Source organism: Phyllopteryx taeniolatus, chromosome 1, assembly GCF_024500385.1.
Source record: "Phyllopteryx taeniolatus isolate TA_2022b chromosome 1, UOR_Ptae_1.2, whole genome shotgun sequence".
Taxonomy (NCBI): Eukaryota; Metazoa; Chordata; class Actinopteri; order Syngnathiformes; family Syngnathidae; genus Phyllopteryx; species Phyllopteryx taeniolatus.
Window position 1 is genome coordinate 16,861,753 of NC_084502.1, and position 24,325 is coordinate 16,886,077.

Here is a 24,325-nt window from a genome sequence, read left to right on the forward strand (position 1 = left end):
ATCAACATTTTACACACATTTGTTTTGGATGATTCTAACATACAATTTTATAATTTTTAAAAAATGGGAAGTTGTGGTCTGTCCCATAACTTGAACAACAAGGTAGACATGGTGCTACTATCATCAATAGTCTTCATAACCCAATAAATCAAAAGCGATGTACTGGAGACTACAAATTTGTAGGGGTGTCAAATGTATGGGGACAGTTGGAAAGACTTGGATGGGACCTACTTGCAAGCTTATGTTGGGTCATTTTGGCAGAAGACTACAAGGCAAAGGTCGAACTTTTGGAAGACTTGGTGCTGCTGACACTGGAAGGGCAATATTTCTAGCCACCATGCCTCTCAACTCATTCTGTGTCATACGCTTTGTTGACAGGCAAACTACACAGAGGAAAACATCGCACACATACAGCACTTAGATTTGTCTAGAGCAATCTCTGATACAATGCACAAATGTACATTATGTATTTGTTTCTGATATTTTGATGATGATTCTGTTCAGTTTCAAATATAAAAGCCTTCCAAAATGAGCGATTGAAAATCATTTTGGGGTGCTGTTGTGTTGATGTAATTGTGCAACGGTATATGATTGCAATATAAGGTATAATACCAACTTGAAAAAAAGCAGTGTTTGGAAATGTCTTTATTTTGCTGAAAAGTTGTCATTTTGGAGGTGGGGGATTCCGCCCTACTGTGACGATATGTATAATATGTCTCAATTTCTGTCACTGATGTCACACCACCACATGGCGGCCTATCACTATTGGCGATGTAAAAGGGGCGTTCCCAGGGCAAATAGTTATTTCCTGTGCTCCAAAACTGATAGAAATTGTTTGAAATGACTGTCATTTTCTTGAGCAAAAAATACATAAAGATAACTTGTTCGGGAAATATAGGCCGTCTGGGTGCTATTGGACCTTTAACACACAATTTTAACAGTCAGCAAACAAAGTATCTGACACAACAATATGAATTGAAATCACTTTATCGAGGTTTCGATTGCTGCAAGGCTAAAAGATGCTATTAAATTTGAACTTAACAGGAGGGTAGTACAAATTTTGAAAAAAAAACAAAAAAAAAAAAACTGACAGACGGCTCCCATTGTTACAGGGCTCGCTGACAGATTATCTGAAGGCCAACGTGGTTTCCTGGAATGAGCTCTGCCACATCACTCAGACGGCTGCCCGAGGCCTGGCCTACCTCCACGAAGATATCCCAGGACACAAAGACGGACACAAGCCCTCCATCGCTCACAGGTGCTCTTGTCAGACATCTGAATCTCTACATCAGTCGTTCTTTCCATTTCCAAATAACAAAAAAGCTTTTTCCTTCATTTGAATATTGCTTGCCATTAAAAATGAAAAGAACGCTGATTTCTCTGGAATAGATCTGGATATAAATTATTGTTTGGTGCTTCCTGGCATTTTGAACCTCTGTGGTTCTTTTTCAGGGACATCAAGAGCAAGAATGTGCTCCTGAAGAACAACCTGACAGCTTGCATCGCTGACTTTGGTCTTGCGCTTAAATTTGAAGCTGGAAAATCAGCAGGGGACACTCATGGACAAGTATGTTCAGAGACATTCCTTGTGTCTTAGCTGTAATCTGCCTGTGATGTCTTAAATGTGTTTCCTGTCAACTTAAAGGTGGGAACACGGCGTTACATGGCTCCTGAGGTCCTCGAGGGAGCCATTAACTTCCAGCGTGACTCATTTTTGCGCATTGACATGTACGCCTTCGGGCTTGTCCTGTGGGAACTGGCGTCGCGATGCACTGCTGCCGACGGTGAGCCGCTGTGCTGATTGGCCATCACTGGGTCATGTGACAGTATGACAACAATTACAGTGTTAACTGGGGGATCGTGTGCCACTAGGCCCAGTAGACGAGTACATGCTGCCGTTCGAGGAAGAGGTGGGTCAGCATCCGTCTCTGGAGGACATGCAGGAGGTGGTTGTGCACAAGAAGCTGCGACCCTGCCTTCGAGACTGCTGGCAGAAACACACGGTGTGAACACTTTTTTTTTCTTTTTTTTGGGGGGAGGGTATTGCTTGTTCTACACTCATCTACACTAATTGAAAAACATTAGGGATGTTGGCTTTCAGGTGAAACTAGGAGATAAGACCTAAAATACATTATTACCTTTACATATGAACTGAATTTTAACTTCTTTAAACTTTTGAATGCACGTCTCCAGCTGTTCATTCTTTTAATACTTTTTGCACAACTCGCTGTTCTCTAAAAAGGAGCTGAACAGCAAATTCACAATAGGTGTTTGATTCATGAATGGACCAATACATTGCCTGGTTCAATTGGATTTAAATTACAGTGGTGCCTTGGGATACGAGTTTAATCCGTTCTGTGACCATGCTCTTATCTTAATAAAAAAATAAATAAATAAAAAAAACAATTCTAAACATTCCCCATTAAAATGAATGGAAATGTAATTAATCCATTCCCCCAAAATACACTGTGTTTTTAAAAAAGCCAAGTGGCAGTATATTGTAAAATATAGTCATAAAAACATAATAGAAGAGAATATAAGAATATTAAATGTTTTTATGTAGTGTAATCAAGTGAAAAGTCTGCACCGAGTGATTCCTCCACATCCAATGCTCGGGTCTTCTGTAGACGTATCGCTGTAACTTCTCTGGTGATCTCTTGTCCACAGCTTTAAATTTTTTAAAACACCTGGCTGATGTTATTGTATTTTATTGTGTTAATTGTTAGCCCGTCTGGCTGTGGTGTTTTACATCATATGTTTGAAGGAGACTGTGGTAGTTTCAAATACACAACATGTCACTCTCTCTTATATAGTTACTTTTCAAGTAAATGCCAACTGATAGTGGCAATGTATAGCTTGAGGCCTCTTTTGAAGAATATTTACTAATTATATCAACCAATATTCTGCTTGTTGTCAAGTGAGCGGCGCCCCCTGCTGTCATAGAGCACTTGTTTCTCAAGTTGGGGCTCCGGCCAGTCGACGCCTCGTATTGAAAAAAGTAGGGTTCCTCGTATCTCGAGGTACCACGGTAGTTCTCTTCATCATGCTATTCCACATTTTGACATCATGAACCAAAAAAAACCCCACCTAAATAAATGGGCTTTCACTTATATAGAGCTTTTCAAACACCTCATTCACCAACCGATCACACAGCATCAGGAGCAACTGAGGCTTCAGTATAGTAAAATATATCGCCTTCGATATAATCATGAACGTTGCTTTAACGATGTGCAATTTTACATTATCAAGTATTCATACTACCTCAAAAAGAAAACAACCAAATGGGTGCATGGACGGCATTGGAGTAAGAAAGAAAGGAGGAAGTTCATAAAGTCCTCGTTCGCCGAATCAGTGGCCATGATTCATTCATGGGACACAGTGGCAAGTAAAACAAACTCTCGCTCTCAATTTAGTGGGCTGACTCGGAGCAACCTTTTCAGGAGTTTAGCAGCTGAACAAGTGGGTGAATGGTCGCTATGGACCTCAATGGAACCCATGTATAGTTTTTTTTTGGGGGGGGGGGGTTTTGGCCAACAGGAAAATGACACAGGCCACTCGATGTACGTGCTGGCTCCCCAAATGCGGTCAGTTTAAAACTTAAACATGGAGAATGGACGGTGCCTTTTTGATTGTATATTCACTTTTTTAATAACATTTACAAAGAAAACTATGCAGTGTCAAAGTCATCCCGACTGCTGGTGAGGCTAATGGAGGAGCTGGCTAGCATAGCCCTATGGCCCCACCGTAATTAAATATCTCACTATCCCTTCACCGATCACCCACTGCTTTACTGTTTTAAACACTATTACCAGGTGCTAAACTCGTCACTGGGAATAAAAAAAAAAAAAAAAAGATTCCACGCGCGGAGAGATGTAATAGTATTTGCGATTCAACAAGCACGACTACTGCTAAAGAAAAGATAAACCTGCACAACACACTCAGAAAACCCTCGCTGAGTCATTTAACAAACATGTACTATAAGACAAAGCAAGTAAATGTTGGCAAGACATAAAGAATGCCATCAACTACATTACTTTCTGCAGTGCTGTAGTGACAAACAAAAATCTATTTGGTTTAAAATATTTTATTAGGTTTACATTTAGATGTGATCTAAATTTTTATTTGTTTTGATACAAAAGCTTAACTAAAATACTATGGCACAAACCTTATTTGGCATATTCTTCTGTATACCAGACATAACTTGAAGTTGTTAATCGTTAAGTATTGCCATACAATGTACCTTGTACAATGTTTTGCAGTAAATGTATGAAGCACTTTACAAAATAAGAGCTGTTGTACTGAAACGCTGTCTATCAATAAATGTCCTGGGAAGTAAGTAGACATTAACTATTTTTTTTTTCCTTTAAGGATATCGTCAAATTATCGTTATATTAAAATAAAATATATACATATTTTTTGTCCCCCCCATATCGCACACCCCTTTTTCAGTATCTTTCTCCATGACACTACGATATGGTCACTGGGGCTCAGGATCAAACTCACAACCTTTGGGTTGGGAAATGACCACTCTACCATCTGAGCCATGTCACCCAACCTAACATTGCTTCAAAACCAAACATGATGTTCTCTTGGTAACTGCTGCAACTACTGATTTTAGAGCAGTATTTCCCAGACACTTTCTTTACATTACAAAAATCTCACATCGCACCACCACACAGAAATGTCACAAAAAATAGATGTAATTAAATAATGACGATCTCATCTCAATTTATCTCAAATGTAATTGTTTTAATTGAACACAAAGCTATTATTCTGTCGAATGAATGGCAACAGGTGGCTGCACGGGTTGATTGGACCTGCTGCAATCTAGTGGCATTTGATTGTTCTGCAAGTCACTATATGTCGCTGGCATAGATAATTGAAGTGGGATACGTTTTTTTGGAAAAATAATAATCATAATTTTTGGTGAAATTGGTTAGGGTTATGCAGCACACTTGATGATCTCTCACGGTACGCTAATGTGCCCGTCAAAGAGTGGCTGTCTTTGTATGTCATTAGCAGGATGCAACAGTGATACAGGGAGATTGGAAGAGTCACAGAAACGCATAGAAGTGAACGTCCTTGAGAATGTAATGGTCAATTCATGGATCAAACCTTTTTTTGACCTGTACTGCTTACTGGAGAACAGCAAGTTGTGAGAATCACTGAAACATTGTATAGATGGTATTCAAAAGAAGAAAGAAAAAAGGTCTAATTAAGTTCACCTGTAAAGGCTATAGTGCATTTTAGGTTAATCCTGAAATGTCAGCCCTTCTAATTATTTGTCAAAGTTGCAGATGCCACATCTTGCTTGCTGTGACAATCCTGTTCCTTTTCTGGCTTCACTCAGGGTCTAGCCATGCTCTGTGAAACAATTGAGGACTGCTGGGACCATGAGGCCGAGGCCCGACTGTCTGCCGGCTGCGTAGAGGAGCGTATCGGCCAAATGCAGCGACAGGCTCCCATCATCGGGCCTGAGGAGATCGTCACCGTTGTCACCATGGTGACCAATGTGGACCTCCCACCCAAGGAGTCCAGCTTATAATCAGCCAACGCACCGTTTTGGGTTGGAGGACCAGCCGACCCTGGTTGGTTGGCTGCATTCTCCTTTTTCAGCCTGGTTTGTTCGTCATTGATTTTTGGTTTTTGTACCGGCCGCTACTCGCGCTCAGGACATACCATGTGCCCACCTCGCCACATCATTTGATCCCCACCTCATTTCGACGTGTGCCTGAGGATTTAAACAGTTTAAACCATTCAGGATATTGATGATGGAGCGAGCGAGTGACTGTGCCGCAACGACGAGAGACTCAACAAACAGTTCAGTTGGATTATGTTTTTATATACGTGGGAAGGTCAACTGGATCTTCTACAGTGAGAAAAGACCTTGCAGATGAATTTCATCAAACTCTCAATGCATAAAAAAAAAAGAAAGAAAATGGGCATGTGGCTCTTGATACATTTGCTGTTTTTTTGGGGGGAAGAATCGACTAACATTCTGCCAACAAGCAATTGCTTTTGAATGTTTATAGTGTAATGCTGCTGTACATAGTGTATTATGGACCCAGTCAAGTTGTTAATCCATCTTATTTTAAGGGGATGGGGTGGAAAAGTGCCGGGGTGATCCATTTTTCAAGCATTACGATGATTACAAAAAAAAAAACATAGACCTCCTTCAACCAGGTATACCTCAGTTCAGATGGACACATTAGTCCCTCTCACTGTTCACAGTTACTGCTCACTCACCCTGTTCACAAGCTTCATTGCATTATAACCCTTGTTGGTGCTCATGGGTAACGTAGTCAGCAGACTCTCAGTAGACATGGCTACACATCAGCAAGTGTTTCCGCTCCTTTGATTGTTGATTAAATACCTTGTCCTTTTTGTTAGTTCTGTTTATTATTTTCTAACAGTGGATTAGTTTAGCACTGCCCCTTTGTGTTTGCTTCAAAATCAGAAGGTAGCAGTCAAACTCTTGAGCACTGTCAAGTTTTTCCTTTCTTTTGTGAAATCGCTTATGTGGTGTCTGAATCTTTTTATATAGCCTGATTGACACAGTAAATATCCCCTTGTTTATAGCCGAGGTTTCAGGTTCGAAGTGCGGTTTTGAGGAAGGTTCCAAAGGTACCAGCCCTGTTTTGGAATTGTATTCAGCAGAGCCAGCTCAATTCTTTGTTTGATTGCACACATCTCATTTGACTACTATTAAGGGTTTTCCCTCTCTGTTTATACGCCTCAGGAATCTTTGCTACCCATCTTCCTCACTGTCGCCCTTCTCAGACCAGAGTTCGTTGGGTCGTGACTTCCTGTGCTCCTCCTCACCTCATCTTGACACTAATGCTGGACAGCTAAGTCACAAGACTGCCGGTCTTTGTTCAATTCAGGTTCTGGTTACGGTGTGAGTTCGCTGACCGAGGCAATGTACCTGGTCTCGCTTCAGCACTGGTTATGACTTTTAACGGTGAGCCTTTCATAGTCAAGTCATCAGAGTATTAACAATCCAGGTTGGGTTCCCACCAAACAAAACTGCCAGTCATGTGCCGTTTCCTGTTTTACTACCCTGTCGCCGCCCCAAACCAAATACGTTGTCTGTGCCACCATCAGATGAGAGGAGACAGGGAGCGCATCTTTCATCCTGGTGCCATTTCTTCTACCATAGTTCCTCTTGTAGATGTCAGGCCAAACGGATGTATATTGTCACTGTTGTGGTAGCAACGGTGACTTTTTTTCTTCTCAAACTTTTATTTGCTCCGATGGACATCAAACACTGGTGCCGGTAAAACTGCAGTCTCTCCTCGAGCTTTGGGTTGGTTTCACATGATGCAGTTTGAAATCAGCAGTTTGCCATTTCAAAAGCATCTATAAATGAGCAGCGTTGCCGATCTTTCTTCCCCCCCCCCCCCCCCCTTCTTTCTGCCTTTAATTCAAATAATGTTTTTTTTTTAATGTAAAATGGAGCCCAAGCTTGAAGTAAAACGTATGCACATTTCAGCAACATAGTAGACCTGAAGGAAGTCAAAGCCATCAATGTACTTTGTTACTGTAGCATGATCGTTGCATCAGTGCAACTTCCCTCTTCTTCTGCTGCTGTTCCTTGATTGGCTTGTTGTTTATTGCCCTCTGAAAGCCTGGACCCTTGAGGTAGGCGCTACACATGGATTTCAGGGGGTAGTAAGTCAACCAAAATCTCCTGTCATAAAGTTTTCACAATTTCAAATAGCTCAAGCTATTTTATTGTAACTCTCCTTAAAATTGAAAATTATCTGCAATTTGTGCTTGAAACCACATCTTTCCAGTGGTATTTCAGTGTTGGCATGTGTAGTGGCTTTAAACTGCATCAGTGAAACTGTCCCAAAACACCATTCAGGGATTCAGTACTATGCTTTTCTATGTTCTGGCAAGTTATATGCAACCAGTGCCGCAATCGACTCAACACTTGAGCTGCAAGAGTGACTTTCAGTATACACACAAATAACTTGTAGCATTTAATTTAGATTTTAATCCTTGCATATTGATGTTGTATTTATTTTTTACTTACAAACCTGAAGTTTGGGGCTCGTAGCTCAGGTGCAACTCAAAAGCTATGAGCTGCCACGGGTTCTGCTTGTTGTTTGGTGGTAAGGGGTTGGGGATGTCCTCACTCGTAATTCAATAAGTACTTTAGTTGATTCTTTAAGAAAAAATGCAAACTGCTTCCTACTCTCTAGTCTCTGGACAAAGATGAATGTTGTTGAGACTCCTGGGTTCTGGTGTGGCGTACTTTGACAGATCAGGCGTGAACCTCTTGTACCTATAGAGGGCTACACTTTCAGCTGACCGTCATGTGATTGTGCTGTTACGGTAGAAAACGGTAAAACTGATAAGAGGTTCATTCATACAACTCTTGATAAAACATCAGAAAGTGGCTCATTTGAGCCAACCACAGAAACAAGCACTTCAGTTGTCTTTGTGAAGCACTTGACGAATCCAAAATGAAGTCATAGGGGACAATCTTTAAAACGGCTCGACTTCTGCGGCTCCGCTGTGCTCACTGCTCAATCTGAACATTTAAATGTGTATGAATGGATTTTCCTAGCAGAAAAGCTTTACATTTTTCTATCCTGACTTCCTCCAGCCCAGCGGCTTACATTGATGTGCTTCTGAATACCAGTGAATCATTTGTCTTGTTGCCCTGCTATTTGAAACAGTCGAGGACCTGTACAGACATGAGAACGTATTAAATCAACTATATACTCTGAGCTGACTCTTTATAAGTGTGTGTGAAAATCTGTGTTTCCTATACATTCATTTATACTACTTGTGTTTTGGTTTCAACTGTCCATCACAATTTAGCTTTGTATAAGCTCGAGGCTTATTGGAGTATTTTGCAAGTAATCCTAGAAAGCACTTATAGTGGTGTTCCTCAGAGAACCTGTGCGGTTCCCCTGACAGTTGCAATACTCTGATGAAATCATCTGCTCCGGGTGTTCCATTCCACCACCTCAACTTCCTGCTAGTCCCTGCTATGTTGTTAAGATTTCAAGAGGAAGCATTGATCCAATGACCTTGTTACCAAGACTGTAAAGGTTTGGTTACCAGGTCAGAAGTTTGAAGGGGGAAAAAAAAAAGCAAAAACACTACAAGTTTATGACCCCACTATTCCTGAGGTTCTCTGAATGAAATGCAGCACTGATCAAAGGTATGCAGCCTTTCATCCTTGTTCCCCTTAGAAACACTTACATGGGCTGTTTTTCTTTTGGGTCAATGGTCATCAAGATAGATACAAGATGTATATTGTCGGTGACGAAAGGTATGAAAGCCATCAGAAACTTAGGACATGCCCTGAACGAGACTAAACTGATCTGTGATCAGCGCTGTAACTCTGGTGTGAGCCGGTGGATGTTTTTAATCAGTTGAAGTGATCCATGTGATGTAAATAAATGTTTCTAGATTGTGAAATTTGTTGTTTGGTCTTTTTCTGCATGTTTATTTTTTTTAATGAAACCACACCTCTTTTAGCAGAGCAAAAAGTACTTATTGGAAATATGCCTGTGAATATTTTCATTCATCCTGATCATTTCATTCTCAGGGCATTAAATCAATGGCAACGGGACAGTTCTGGTTGTCTTAGATGATGTTTCGCCTCTCATCACAGCACGCTTCATCAGTTCATCCACTTATTTGGAATGTGACATCAAAATGCATTAGGTACACTTGTGCATTCCAGTGATGTCTTATATATCCAATATATATATATTTCTCTACAAAGTTGTGAATACTCTGTTTTGTTGACTGAGATGGATTCAAGACGTATTAACAATATGTTGCGCCATGATGGATTGTTTACCTCACAATAAAGGGTTAGGTTGTAATCTTTGGTTTGATACAAAACATATTGGGTTCAATGCAGACTCTAAATTATCTGTGGCAATATCTATCCCAGCTGTGCCCCCGTCTAACCCCAAGGGTCCAGTCATACCATTTGTCCCATTCTGTGTCACTCACCCTCCTCTTTTTTTTGTGATTTTATAGATTGTCAAGTACTGCAATTATATTTTGCTATTGTCTGGAACTGCACTGCATTAGACTGAGACTTGTTTGTAATATTTTGACTCTACTGTTGCTGAATGATATAGCCAAATTATTAAAATCAGCTCTCATTATGATGCAGTTCAACCGCTGGAAACTACAACCATAGTAAATAATTATGGGTCAAATTCAGAATTGGAGGACTCCATTTTTGAAACGTTGAGCAATTATTTTGTATTTGTTTTCAAGAAAAACCTGTACTAAACCAGCTTACATTTTGATTCATCCAGCTCAACCATCAATGACTGAAAATATTGAAAAAATATGAATAGAAGGGAGCACTTGTCTACTGGTCATTTTACCTTAATGTAATTTCTGCTAAGTCATGCAGCTCACAATTTTTCCTCTTCCAGGGTTGCGTGTACTGCCTGTTGAGACAACTTGAGAGCATATTACTATTTAAAATGTCTATGATAAAACTAAAAGTTTCAGCAATTACACAAGACAACAAAATGACACCCCAGAAAAAGGTTATTTAAAATGTATATTTGATATGCAGATTAGTCAAGTGGGAAAAAAAGCCATTTTAGGGGCTTGATAAAGAATTGGTTTATTTGGTATTTGAAATAATATTTAGGAGTTACAATACTTTTATTACAGCTATTTACATTTTGTCTCAGGACAACTATAATTTACATGAATGAATTGCACATTTCTGTATTCTGGCAGGGATTATTTGAAATTACACGCAGGGTGAAAATGTCCTCCAATTCTAGAATGGCCCTTAATACCTCTCTGGCAGTTCCATTAAAAAGTAGCTTTATTATTTTAGGAGGACAAGAGTACAGCAATAAAACGACACACTCTCTCACGAGGTTAGGATTTGAATCCTAACCAAATGCAGACATACCCCACTGTTTGATATCTGTGGGGCATTGTGGGTACTTCTGCAGTGCCTCCATGATCTGACAGTTGTCCAGTGTGAGTTTCATCAGCTGGTATTCTCTCTGGGTTTTGGCTGAAGAGCCGTCAATAGGTCGGATTAACTCCAGCTGCTGTAGGTGCTCGAAGGCCTGTGGGGAAGCAAAAAAAAAACTGCTGATAGTTTGATGCTTCCAGGTTAAAGAAGATAGATTATTTGCACACACCTTCATGACAACAGGCTGCTCAAAATTGTACATGGAATTCGACTTTCTCTGCAGGAACATCTTAAACTCTGAAAATGAAAATGGATCAAAAAAATAATAGGTTGACTGATCATGTATGTTCGCTCGTTTACACCAACCATTGTGAACCATCTGGAAGTTGAAGGGCTCTCCTTCATAGACATCGTTAAGGTGTTTCATGGCAATGACCAGGCACAGCTCCAGGACGGAAAGACCTGAAAGAAATCCGGAGGTCCAAGTGAACTCCATGCATAACTGTTAATGATGAGGTTCTGTTTTACACTTTACCATGAAGCATATTGGACTTTGCATCGCTGAAACACAGTCTGCTGGCTTCCAGCACGTCTGCAGGCTTGATGGTAGGATTTACGATAGAGATGCGACTTAAGCACAACATCTGGAAGAAAAAATAAGGTCCAACAAGTTGATTTTTTTCTTTTTTAAGTAATTATCACTGCTGAAGATGTCATGTCATGTCATGGGTTTGCCCCCAGTATATCAACCTGTATTGTTTGAGTTGCTGCACTTTCAAGAATGACCCAGTTCATTTTGAAGATGATCTATATTTTGATGACATCTTCAAAATTAAGGTTCAAAATAAAAAAAACTTAAACTGATATGAACAAAAAGTGCTGCGTATACAGGATCAAAAGCTGTAATGTCAAACAAGTTTTATCTGGATACAATCCATATTCTGCATTTAATCCAAATTAAATGTTCAGATCATTTTACAGTGGTGCCTTGAGATACGAGTGACCCGATTTATGAGTTGAGATACAAGCCGTTGTTTGGACAATTTTTTACTTCGACTTGCAAGCAAACATTAAGATACGAGCGCTGTATGGTGGGAGTGAACTCGATTCACTTCACAAGCAGAAGGTTGGCAGATGGTTAACACTTCTTCAAAAAAAGAGGCTTCAGAGGCTGTTTATTGTCACTCCCAGGTAAAGGTTAAATACAAAACGTACGTGTATTTAAAACAACCCCATTGCTTTAGATAAATCAGTTTAGCTTCACATTAACAAACAATGCAACATGCTATACACAAGCTAACAAATAGCATCGGTGTTGCAGTGTTCAGCAACACTAACCAACAGATGTTTGATCACAAACAGTGGAACAGAACATGTATACAGACAATATAACTACTCAAAGCCATACAAAGCTATTCACGACTTATATTACTGCGGCTTACTGAGGAATTTTGATCAGCTCCATGTACAAACCCCAATGCCAATGAAGTTGGGACTGAGTAAAATGTAAATAAAAACTGAATACAATGATTGGCAAATCATTTTCATTTTTTTTTAAATACACTATAAAGACAATATTTCAAATGTTCAGACTGAACAACTTTGTTTTTGTGCGAATATTCACTCATTTTGAATTTGATACCTGCAACACGTTCCCAAAAAGCTGGGGCAGAGGAATGTTTACCACTGTGTTACATCACCTTTCCTTTTAACAACATTCAATAAGCGTTTGGGAACTGAGGGCACTAATTGTTGAAGTTTTATGGTAGCGATCGTTCCCATTTTTGCTTGATGTACAATTTTAGTTGCTCAACGCCTGAAAAAGGCATTGCTTGAATGGCAGCATAAGTTGCTCCAAAACCTGTGTCTACCTCTCAGCATTGATGGTGCCTTACAGATGTGCAAGTTACCCATGCCATGGGCACTAACACACCCCCATACCATCACAGATGTTGGCGTTTGAACTTTCCGCTGATAACAATCCGGATGGTCCTTTTCCTCTTTGGCCCGGAGGAATATGATGTCCATGATTTCCAAAAACAATTTGAAATGTGGACTCGTCAGACCACAGCAACTTTTCCACTTTGCTTCAGTCCATCAAAGATGAGCTGAGGCTCATATAAGATGGTGGCGTTTCTGGGTGTTGTTGATACACTGTATGATTTTCGGTTTGCATTGTAGAGTTTTAACTTGCATTTGTAGATGTAGCAACGGACTGGGTTAACTGACAATGGTTTTCTGAACCCATGTGGTAATATCATTTACACAATGATGCCATATTTTTAATGCAGTGCCACGTGAAAGATCAAAGGTCACGGGCAAGCAATGTAGGTTTTCAGCCTTGACGCTTACGTCCTGAGATTTCTCAAAATTTTTCGGTGATATTATGGACTTCAGATGATGAAATCCTTAAATTCCTTGCCATTGTATGTTGAGAAAAGTCATTCTGAAACTATTGGACTATTTGCTCACGCAGTTCACAAAGCGGTAAACCTCGCCCCATCCTTGCTTGTGAACAACTGAGCCTTTTGGGGATGCTCCTTTTATACCCGATAATGACACTCACCTGTTTCCAATTAACCTGTTCACCTGTGGAACGTTCTAAACAGATGTTTGTTTTTTTTAGGATTCATCAACTTTCCCATTCTTTTGTTGCCCCTGTCCCATCTTTTTTGGAACGCGTTGCAGGAATAAAATTGAAAATTAGATTATATTTCTCCACTGAATTGAAGCAAACAATATAGCGAAACTTGTTTAATTCTAATTTTCTATTTAATCATGTAATTACTGTATGGTTTTAAAGTACAATGCAATAAAGTGCTATTTTTTTTAAATTAAAAATACATGACAATTATTGGGAAAGAGACTAGAACTGATTAATGGCATTTCGATTAATTTCAATTGGGAAAGATGGTTTGAGATTTTGAGCGTGGTCACAGAACAAATTAAACTCGTACATGAGGGCACCACTGTATTTTAGTCAAATCTCATCAGCTCAGTGTGTCATTTCTTGTGAATCTTTTTTCCCTTTCACCAAGAACAACAATATAAGTTAGAGAAGAAAAATGCATAGATAGATAGTCGTTGTTCACTCATTCATTTGGGAAAGACAAGGCAAGGAGGTTCTTTTGCTTGAGTGACGAGTCCCTCACCAGCAACATGTGCAAAGAGCGGAAGTCTTTACTGGAGTTAAAATGTCTCCGTAAAATATCCTCCACGGATTTCTCTTCACAAAAACTCTGGAGACAAAACACAAGCACAAAAGCTTACAAGACGCTTGCTGATGTTTGACTGAGCCGCTGTCTGTTTGCCTTACCTGCACACTGCTGTTCCAGTCCTGAGCGAACTTCCTTTCAGGAAAGTCATCCGGCAGGCTTAGCTGGGATCGGACACGCTCCAGGTACTGAGTGAAGCTAAGGCTACTCAGCAAGTGGATCTGACGGTGGGAAAACCGCGATTTCACCCGCTTCTCCAGCAACTCTAGGACATCCTGGGAACCCACAGAAATACAGATCACCATTGTGGAGGTCAAAGACATGCCGGTAGTCATGTATATAAATTGTACAGATTCCAAAGCCTAATAAATATAATTGTCTTTCTTTAATTAGATGAGTGAATTATTTGTATTCTTTCTCGTCACCAAACTGAAACTCAGGTCAGACTTAAGTTGCAGGATTTCTCATGCAGCACACTGCCTGCTTTATAGTAATGAAGACGATATATAACCAAATTCTCTTCTAGGCTCTCAGCAATCTAAATTATTGGACTTTCCCGGAAAAAAGAGCTGCTAAATACGTTTCGCAACTGACACACTCACCCAATCTATCCATCCATCCATCCATTTTCTGAGCCGCTTCTCCTCACTAGGGTCGCGGGGGTGCTGGAGCCTATCCCAGCTGTCATCGGGCAGGAGGCGGGGTACACCCTGAACTGGTTGCCAGCCAATCGCAGGGCACATAGGAACAAACAACCATTCGCACTCACAGTCATGCCTACGGGCAATTTAGAGTCTCCAATTCATGCATGTTTTTGGGATGTGGGAGGAAACCGGAGTGCCCGGAGAAAACCCACGCAGGCACGGGGAGAACATGCAAACTCCACACAGGCGGGGACGGGGATTGAACCCCGCACCTCAGAACTGTGAGGCTGACGCTCTAACCAGTCGGCCACCGTGCCGCCTCACCCAATCTATTGTTTTTTAAAATGTTACACGTCCATCCATCCATTTTCTGAGCCGCTTCTCCTCACTAGGGTCGCGGGCGTGCTGGAGCCTATCCCAGCTATCATCGCGCAGGAGGCGGGGTACACCCTAAACTGGTTGCCAGCCAATCGCAGGCCACATACAAACAAACAACCATTCACACTCACAGTCACACCTACGGGCAATTTAGAGTCTCCAATTAATGCATGTTTTTGGGATGTGGGAGGAAACCGGAGTGCCCGGAGAAAACCCACGCAGGCACGGGGAGAACATGCAAACTCCACACAGGCGGGGCCGGGGATTGAACCCCAGTCCTCAGAACTGTGAGGCAGATGCTCTAAACAGTCGCTCACCGTGCCGCAATGTTACACGTATGAGGGCCATTCCATAGAATCGGTGTCATTTGCTCGTTGTAACTCTTTAAAAATATAATAAGCTTTTTTCAACTCTAAATATGATAACACACATATTGAACTACTCAAAATATGCATTGGCCCATCTCAGGCAACTTATTTTTTTATGTCATTGTTTGTCTCGTCATGAAACTCCTCATCTGAGTAACAGGGCTGAAAGTAACAGGAGTGTGTTTTTAATATAGAATTAGCATGTGGATCATGTGATTTGTTGAATATTCAAAACTTTTCAGAGGCGGTAATGTGTTAGGGAAACAGGACTAAATGAAAACCCAGGGACACCACTAAAGTGTGAACTTATTTTTGTTTGTTTTTTTTCAAAGAAAATATAACATCTCTAAAGGATTTAAAAGTTAGTCGTTTAAATTAATACAATTTATTAAATATGCAATCAGATTAATGTGCAGGACACTGCTTAGTAAAAAAAAAAAAGTTAATTTGATCATGCATTTATATATTTTAATTCCTAGGGACACAAATGGCACCGTTTCAGAGGAATATCACATGAACAACCCTGTTTTTATTTAATAAACTTTATAGGAGGACAGCTCACCAGCCTACAGGTGAGGCCAACCACAGCGACTGGCGCCTGGGCCGACTGAGATACGTCCAACAAGTTGTAGAGCAGAGTTTGGTTCTTGTGGTGAGCGAACAGGTCAAACTCATCCAGGACAAACAGGACTGGGCAGGTGGTGCTGTGGTCGCCTGTGCACAAAAATGATGAACCAGCAACAGGGGGGAAAAAGTTGCAGCTTCTGTGAGTTGTTATCTGACCTTTCTTCAGTGCCTCCAGCAGGAAGACCAGGTTCTCTGCAAAGCTCCCCTGGAAGAAATCACATTCCAATTAACATGAATGGAGCAGTTCACTGTCAGTTATGTGGATTTTTTTATTTATTTATTTATTTATTAATATGAACATGTTTTCTCTATTTCTTGAAAGAGTTGAGCCATGGACCATTTCATAACATTTGTAAACCACAGCCACCAGGATACATCCAGGTGGGAGAAAAGTGACAACTGCTGACCTGAGTCAAAACCGTGACACAATTTTTTTGTGTTTGGGGTTGCACAGCCAGATATACATTAAAAGGTTTCTTTTTTATTTTTTTAATTACCTTAAAAAAGCTAATCTAAATTAATCTAGCGGAACCTGTGGGTGACGAATATAAATTGAGTGGATGTCGTAAAATGTTGTTTAGACCAGATCGCAAGACTGTCTGGTAGCCCAATAGTAGCCACTTCTAATGAGAGACCACAAACCCAACCTCTATCGTTGGTTTTGTGGAAGGAATTTTCTCACAGCTATGTACGGTATACAATTTTTGGTTGGGTTTCTAGCAAAACGTAAAAACTGCGAGTAGACTACATCGCACTATCCATTTCGCTGTCAAAAGAGCACGCCTGTGTCATTAATCCAAGCAACAAAAGAGATCAAGATTAATGATAATGTTAATTATGTCTGACCGTCTACCTTCGAAGCAATGTATCTCACAAACATCTTTTCAACTGAGACGTCATACGTTCAAACTACAGTGGTAGAGAAGAAAGCTCAAATCATCATTCAAGTCATTTCCACCCTTTTCTTAATTGCTCTCCTTTGGCCAAATGACATAGAAGGGTTTGTTTACAAGCGGTGCAGTTGGACAAAGTTCCATCTTTTGCCACCCCAAAGTACATGTGACAGGTGATGTGATGGTGAAATGTCCTACAATGCATTGTACTACTTTGCATCAAGCAGCAGAGAGCGGAATTAATTTATGTCTGTGTACATACTGTAGTATGTCTCTTGTCGTTCCAATTACGTGCGAAATAAAGCAAATGTCAACTGTGCATTTAAATGTGAAGACATAACCTGTAAAGTTTTTGTTAAGAGAACTCTTGAAATTCAATTTCTTCCTGGAATAAAGACTTTTAGTCGCCGACTTTTTAGTACTCACTTTTGTCGCCAGCAGTTTAGACATTACTGATGGCTGTGTGTTGAGTTATTTTGAGTGGGCACTGTTGTACAAGTTTTACACTGACAACTTTACAATGCAGCAAAGCATAATTTTTTTCAGTGTTGTCCCAAAAATGTCAACATTTTATAGAAAGTAACACTTAACCTCTAAATAATGTTAATGTACACATCGCTAAATTATATTCTTTTTTCCAAAGAAATGTGCCGACACTCACAAACACTTTGTCTCCAACAACATTTTCCAGGTTGAGTTGTCGTGTGATTTCTTTCAGGGCTATTCGGTCGTCAGTCTGCAAGAGGCCTGTACAAACAGACAAAAAGATGTGTTCAACAAGCCTTGAGCAAGGATGAGAACATTCGAAGGAATCCAGCGACGTACCATTGAGTTGAACCTGCAGGAGGTTTTTCTGCACTTCCTTCTCCTGCAGCAGGTCTCTTAACACGCACTTGAGAAGCTGGAGACAAAAGAACACCACCAGTGAATGTGAGTGCACCATGCAAGAGCTGAAAGAATGTGATCTCACCGCGGTTTTCCCTGATCCCCTGGGACCTACGATGAGCACAGAGTTACTTTCTCCATGGATGGCAGTTCGTGTGAGCAACCCCAGCAAGTGTCTGAAATGGAAACATGAATTCCGGGAGATGCAGTGAACAACACAAAGCTCCAAAGAGCAAGTGTAAACTTACTTGTGTTGGGCCTCAGATGCTTCCAGCCTGCTGGGGAGCTGCCCATGGCAAAGTCGCTCCCTCAGACACTTGTGAAGCTGTCATTGAAAACCCATATTGATCCGCAGTGCACTCAGACGTCAATCACTATTGGTACAAATGAGGAACTGTACTCTTAATAAAGGCGACAAACCTGTGTGATACAATCGCCAATTGGCATTGGAGCATCTTTGGACTTCGGTTTACTCATGATCACGTGACACTAGAAGGCATGTGTCAAGGGGAAAAAGTTAACCATTTAGTAGACATAAGACAGGACAAGCACTTTGAGAATAATATGAGATACAATTTAACTTGCATGCAAGGAGATAGTTGAAATACAACTTGATGGATGCTTCTAAAGAATGTCTGCCTATTTCTCCTTAGGCCAGGTCATATACACACTTGAACAGGCAGCTATCATCTGCCTCATGCAACTAGTGCCAACTACAGACATCTTGCTTTGTCTCACAGGAAAAGTGATAGAGAGAAAGGAACAAGGTCTACTTTCTTATCATCACACTAAATAAAAAGATGATATGAGGTTAAATTAACATAGAATAAAAGTGCAAATGCTAATATTTTTCAAACAAACTATGTAGGATAAAATATAAGTGTGATGTTTTAGACAGAGGTGGGAAAAGTACTCACACTCTGTACTTAGGTAGAGGTACAGATAATTATTAAAAAAAAGAACTGGTAAAAATAGAAGTACTGATGCAATTCCTGTACTTAAGTAAAAGTTCAGATTCTGAAACATACTTGAGTAAACCATTATCAAGTTCTCCGTTTTGATAACTTGGCACAACAACAAAAAACTTTTCTGCACAAATTAGTTTCCCTAGTGCTCATACTGAAACGAAGAACATTTTTATTACATTTCGCATGTTGTTGTTTAAGAGCGAGCTAGCCTTGGCTCAACTTTTCTCAACTACTGAAACAATGTGTTCCCATAAAAAAGTACAAGCCCCTTTATTGACAAAGCTCTAGAACAGGGGTGTCAAACTCATTTTTGTCACGGGCCACATCGTAGTTATGACTTGCCTCGGAGGGCCACTACAACTGTGAACCCATATAAATTAAAGATTACCTCATATACTGTAATTACATACAGTATACACAACACATTGATGAATAGCCAGTTTTGAAACCAGAAGCCTATAAAAACATGTTTTTCAACTATTATATTTCTTTTCGACGGGGGATTGGTAACCAAAATATGCTTGCAAATATCTCAATGGTATTACACCAGAACACAATGAGCAATTTTGATTTGCTTTTGCGGGCCACATAAAATGATGTGGCGGGCCGGATCTGGCCCCCGGGCCACCAGTTTGACACCCGTGCTCTAGAAAGTTCCGATATTTGGGAGTACTGTAAAAGAAAAAGCTTCAGAAAAATACATATTCAAGTAAAGTACACATATATGCAATAGCTAGTTAAGTAAAGTAACAAAGTATTAGTACATCGAAGTACTAATACTTTTACAAATACAGTTGGTAAGTATTACCACCATTTGTCAATGTTCAGTGGCAATTTAGCACGACGATCACACAGAATATCACAAAACCTAATTTGTCTCGACAACTACAATATTAGATGATGACTTTCAGATTATTTGCATTGGCCTGTATGCCTTTACTGAAACTACAGAAATTACATTAAGAAACAGCTCTTCTGGATTCTGATGGAGCGAATGCAATGGATGTTCCTGTCTACGCCGGCATATAGACAGATGTCTTTTTATGCCAATTCAAATTTGGTCACACGTCGTGCTTTAATTAAAAAAAATAATAATAATAAAATACAACTGATTTAACGTGAATTAACTATGAAAAAGCTTTTGGTGTCACGTCCATGCAAATGTGTTTTGTCCTCGATCCTCATTTATCCTTCTAATTAAATTGCTGTAACTTGTACCGGGTTGATACATTGACGTTGAGTTACTCAAAGTCGCAGGATAGATAAGGAATTGAAAACGTACCAAAATATAGCGACTCAATCTTGCGGATGTCTAAAAGACGCGGGGAAATGGACACCCAACTTTGCACTTCCGGCTTTTTACTGCAGTTCCGTTGTTGTCATCGTTGATTGGCTGCGAAACGTGACGAGAACCCACCCTGCCACCTCCAAAACCAGAGACATTAAAATTTTATCAAAAGTGTGTTCTAAATTCGTTTATACAAACAGAAATATGTAGAGTTACCACAACATACTCGAGATTTATTCTTTTTTTTTTTTTTTGCCTTTTGGCACAATATCGAGGGGCCCAACTGTAGTTCTCCATAATGTCCACAAGATGACGCCGCGAGTAAACGTTCACGCTCTCTCTGGGGAAATGAACCAACTATACTTATGCTTCTGTATCATGTCCACACGGTGGCGTAAACTAACCCTACTGTACAGGAATAAAACGCAACAAAATAGTTTATTTTGTTGGATTTGGGTCAAATTTGTTAGTATTTGACTCCAAAATATTTAATGGCACAGTGTGATTGGTAAAAATGGCAATGGTGTGTTTCAACAGGCAACTTGTGGGACAATATGCGTCTGAGTTCAGTTCTGTCCACCTATGTGCCTGCTGTGTAATTGTCATATTCACTATTTTTATTCATGAACAATTTATTATTGTTGGATCTATCTCACCCAACACCTATAAAAATAGCAATAACAATTATTATTATTATAAACAGTCTATGAGATCATTTTATCTTTTATTGTTTGCCATAATTTTTTTCAGGTAGGTAGGTAGGTTTAAAGACATATGAATATCATATTTTAAAACATACCTACACATGCTTACATGTTTAAAGTGCCTTTCAGTGCACTTTATTGAGAAACTGAGGATGAACGTAACTGCATGTACAAACATTGATATCTTGGCAGTGATCTCTTCTTTTTAGGAAAATGCAACAAGGATGGTTTGTCTTCCTTTTAGGAAATGAAGAGTGCAGAGCGTAGAGTGTGTGCGTGTGTGCGTGCGCGCGTGCACGCGCGAATGTGTGTTGGAGCTTTGGGGGAGCATCACCTCTCCTATCTGCTGGCTGTCGCCACCACGCATGCGCAGTACAGCTCGCCATCATTTCCAATATCCCTGTGTAGGAGAACCAGGAGAGGCAGATAACTAATGGGTACGTTTCCTTTTCTCCCCCCTTAATATCAGAACCAAGCCTTGGTTCACTGTTGTATCGCCAATGTGTATTCACTGCATGACTCGGGTAAGAACGGGGCTTTATGTATAGCCTTGGCGAGGGCATGAACGTTGTAGCTGAGAGCGTCTCTTGTGTGGCTGCAGACGCAACGGCTTTGCACAGCTAGTGAGCATGCTAAGGCTAATGGCAGCTCATCGGGCCTAGCCGTGGCCTTGCGTTGGCCCCTCGACTCCAAAGCCGTCGCGGGCCCAGCTGTGCTTCACATCGACTTTTGACGTCGGAATGTGGGATACGTGTCTTCCTTCTCAGCCCCGGTGACGGCTCGCTAACCGTAGACATTGTGGACGTTGTCCAATGTACCCTCGGTGCGTTTTGGTTTCAACAAGCTAACTGGCTCTCGAATGCTAACGGTAGTTAGACAGCTGACGCTTGGCAGGCTAAACCTCCAGCTAGCCGAGTAGTGACCACTGCATCACAGTCGAGCCTGCTCTAGTTTTGTTGACACCGTCACTTCTTCCCCAGGGGACTCCGGATGGTGCGTTAAACTCATCATTATACCCCACGGAAGTTCAAAGTCAACATAAACTCCTAATATGATGTTAATGGGAATATATGGGTGGCTAATGCTAAATTGCTAACTAGGAAACTATTTGTTTCAATTGTGGGTTAAGGAAACACATTTAGACGTCGCTCCCCAGACATAGGACAGTTAATTCCTAAAGCGACATCTCGCCTGTTTTCAGCCAATTGTTAGTTAGCTGAGCCTGTCTTTAAAGCTGTGGTACCGTAGCCAAAGTTATCTTTGTAGTATGAGGCTGGTCTCATCACCTGGCTTGCTCAGGTGAAAACTGAAACTATGTTTTACTGTGCTTGCTTATTTTGGTCCACAGAGGCACCATATGAGGGGAAAAAGTGATGGAGGGCCCATGACTGACAAGAATTCAAGAAAATAGTATTTCTGATTTGCAGCGGTGACATATTTGGGATGTATTTTTTTCACACGGCCAAACTAATGCCAATTTACTATTTAGAGGTGTTGCAGATGTTGAGTGAGTGTATTTTCTGTGACATGAAGTATAGGAAAGTTTGCAGTAGAGGAGTTTGACGTAAATGTGTGCATGAAATTGGTTGGCATGAAGGGTTCCTATAACAGTGGCTGAGAAAGATGCATAATCACTGAGTTTTCATGGACCTTTATCACAGTATATACGTTTGGGCCAGTTTATGCCAACCAAAGATATGCAGCAAAGCTACTGTCCACCAGTGGCACCCAGGTTATGCCTAATCAATGCGTAGTTAGTAGTTACAGACAAATGGGGTCCAAATCAATCCACCTGGTCTGACCTGAGGCAATATTTACATGTAATGTACATGTAATATAGGTGTGAATAAACCAATGACTGCCGGCCGGCCATTAATTGAGCAGTCTTTTTCTCAACCAACATGCTACGTGACGATTTGGTGACGACACGGAGGTTAACAAAAATCTTTTTTGTTGCATTTTTCTGACTCGAAGTTTTAAATGAGATTTTCAACATTGTGGTGGTTCCTCTGATCAGCAGCTGCCACGGTTACCGCTACATTTCTTACAACGATGACACCCCCCTTCTGTAGTTGTATTGCTGGCTTTGCTCCCACCCGCTCCAGTTATGAGTCAGCAGCACCAGCGGTTGCAGGGATGCTTTGTCACTCACAGACTCAAACAAGCAGCTCGGTATAGCAGGCAGAAAACATTAATGCAGTTTGTTTGTTTTCTCCCAGAAGAGATCATATATAAATGGTGCATTTTTCCTTGTTTAATTGCTGTGCACTTGTTCAACCCGAACAGGAACCGTGGGAATACCACAACCCAGCTGCCTCTGGGAAGAAACATGTTGAACTCAGCCTGCTTGTTCATCTGACACAAAGGACAAATGGTACCAAAAAGTTAAGGTGAAGGTGTGTGCGTGGGGGGCCGGGTAGAGCACAGCCATTCCTGATCATCTTCCTGAGCGGGATGGCTCTGAATGACAAGAGGCAGTAATGGAGGTCTATGTGGCAATCAGCACTGCAACCATGAAGCAGCTAAAAGGGTAGGGTCAACCTACCCGACCATCACCACCCCCACCTGCTCCCCCGCCCCACCCCCACCCCACACCCCCTTCCCTGCCCATGCTCCGAGTCCTATACTGAAGCCACCCTGCTGACTATTGGAAGACAAACATGGTGTATGTTGCAAAGACTCTGGTGAATGTTTGAGAGAAGTACCTCTGAGGTGTGAGCACAAATTCAGTTGAGCAATGAATGGCGGAAAGGACTGTGAGGCAGGAAATGAGAGGCAGGCCATCCCTGTCCAAGTCCCCATTGGCTGGCAGCGCAGGAGGGAGCATGGTGGCATCCTATATGTCAGGTAAGAACAGCATTGCCTTATATGATGTTATAACATGTTATCAACATACAAATGTGATATTAGTATCACATCAGAGATTTGAGTCTTAAATATTTGAAGGAATATCATGACTATAAGGCACAATTTATTTTAAAAGTCACATTGCAATGGCATCAAATAGAAAATAGCACTTTACCGCTGGTGCTCATTGGTTTGGTTTGATATTGCAATGGTCTTACTAAGCTTTCACAAGTATAGACCATTTCGTAATGTTTGTAATCAATAGGCGTCAGCCAGGATACTCCTGGGTGTCCAAAAAGTGACTACTGCAGACCTGAACTCAAAACTAGAACAAAAACTCCCTCCGCATATTTGCGGTTCGGCATTCCCAAATTCACTTATCCGTTTTGTTTTGTTTTTAACTCAATCCCCATCTTATTCTGGATTTTTTAAAATGTTTTATTTTTTTAAATGACCTGATCCCTGCATGCACATTTTTTTGTTTGTTTTTCAGATTCTTTTTCGTGGTAATTATAAGGGAGTGTTAATTATTTGCTGGTTTACGCTATTCGTGGTCGGGCTCAGTACCCATCCCCATTTAT

The 24,325-nt window shown here is 40.8% G+C and overlaps 3 protein-coding genes across 10 annotated transcripts in view; 2 read left to right on the forward strand and 1 right to left on the reverse strand.

Annotated features, from left to right (window-relative positions):
* Window positions 1–9,438, forward strand: part of LOC133479201 (activin receptor type-2A-like) — a 68,445-nt gene extending 59,007 nt beyond the window's left edge. For all 3 annotated transcript variants that reach the window (XM_061775820.1, XM_061775829.1, XM_061775839.1), the window contains 5 exons: window positions 1,113–1,258; window positions 1,453–1,567; window positions 1,646–1,784; window positions 1,873–2,003; window positions 5,351–9,438. In XM_061775820.1, coding sequence (XP_061631804.1) covers window positions 1,113–1,258; window positions 1,453–1,567; window positions 1,646–1,784; window positions 1,873–2,003; window positions 5,351–5,545 — 726 coding nt within the window. In that variant the 3' untranslated portion in view covers window positions 5,546–9,438. The remainder of the gene's footprint in view (window positions 1–1,112; window positions 1,259–1,452; window positions 1,568–1,645; window positions 1,785–1,872; window positions 2,004–5,350) is intronic.
* A 1,163-nt stretch (window positions 9,439–10,601) lies between these two features.
* Window positions 10,602–20,312, reverse strand: orc4 (origin recognition complex, subunit 4). 2 transcript variants are annotated; one of them, XM_061775860.1, is made up of 14 exons: window positions 20,188–20,312; window positions 18,358–18,426; window positions 18,186–18,262; window positions 18,023–18,113; window positions 17,878–17,953; window positions 17,714–17,799; window positions 16,316–16,364; window positions 16,095–16,246; window positions 14,244–14,417; window positions 14,080–14,166; window positions 11,463–11,571; window positions 11,294–11,389; window positions 11,157–11,224; window positions 10,602–11,081 (listed from the first exon to the last, which is right to left on the reverse strand). In XM_061775860.1, exons 2-14 carry the CDS (start codon window positions 18,412–18,414, stop codon window positions 10,899–10,901), a joined length of 1,305 nt encoding a protein of 434 aa, XP_061631844.1. In that variant the 5' UTR covers window positions 18,415–18,426; window positions 20,188–20,312; the 3' UTR covers window positions 10,602–10,898. The 2 variants fall into 2 exon arrangements, with proteins under 2 accessions (XP_061631844.1, XP_061631836.1); XM_061775852.1 differs by having other exon boundaries at window positions 16,095–16,364.
* An 896-nt stretch (window positions 20,313–21,208) lies between these two features.
* The window catches only part of LOC133479224 (methyl-CpG-binding domain protein 5-like), a 36,785-nt gene continuing 33,668 nt past the window's right edge, over window positions 21,209–24,325 (forward strand). For 4 of the 5 annotated variants that reach the window (XR_009788880.1, XR_009788885.1, XM_061775881.1 and 1 more), the window contains exons 1-2: window positions 21,209–21,334; window positions 23,184–23,744. Coding sequence is in view for 3 of the 5 variants with exons in the window: in XM_061775881.1 (XP_061631865.1) it covers window positions 23,635–23,744 (110 nt within the window). In the remaining 2 variants the exon portion in view is untranslated. Of the gene's footprint in view, window positions 21,335–21,777; window positions 21,891–23,183; window positions 23,745–24,325 lie in introns of those variants that run through there. The other variant, XM_061775889.1, reaches the window with a different exon arrangement.

Bases quoted from the DNA above. Each gene is read 5' to 3' on its own strand.
- orc4 (XM_061775852.1), bottom strand. From the start codon at position 18,414: ATGAGTAAACCGAAGTCCAAAGATGCTCCAATGCCAATTGGCGATTGT. The intron at 11,572-14,079 runs GTGAGGGACTCG...TTTTTCTTCCAG, and splicing joins GCTCTTTGCACATGTTGCTG to ATGTTGTGCTTAAGTCGCAT. The intron at 11,225-11,293 runs GTTGGTGTAAAC...TTTCATTTTCAG, and splicing joins CTTCCAGATGGTTCACAATG to AGTTTAAGATGTTCCTGCAG.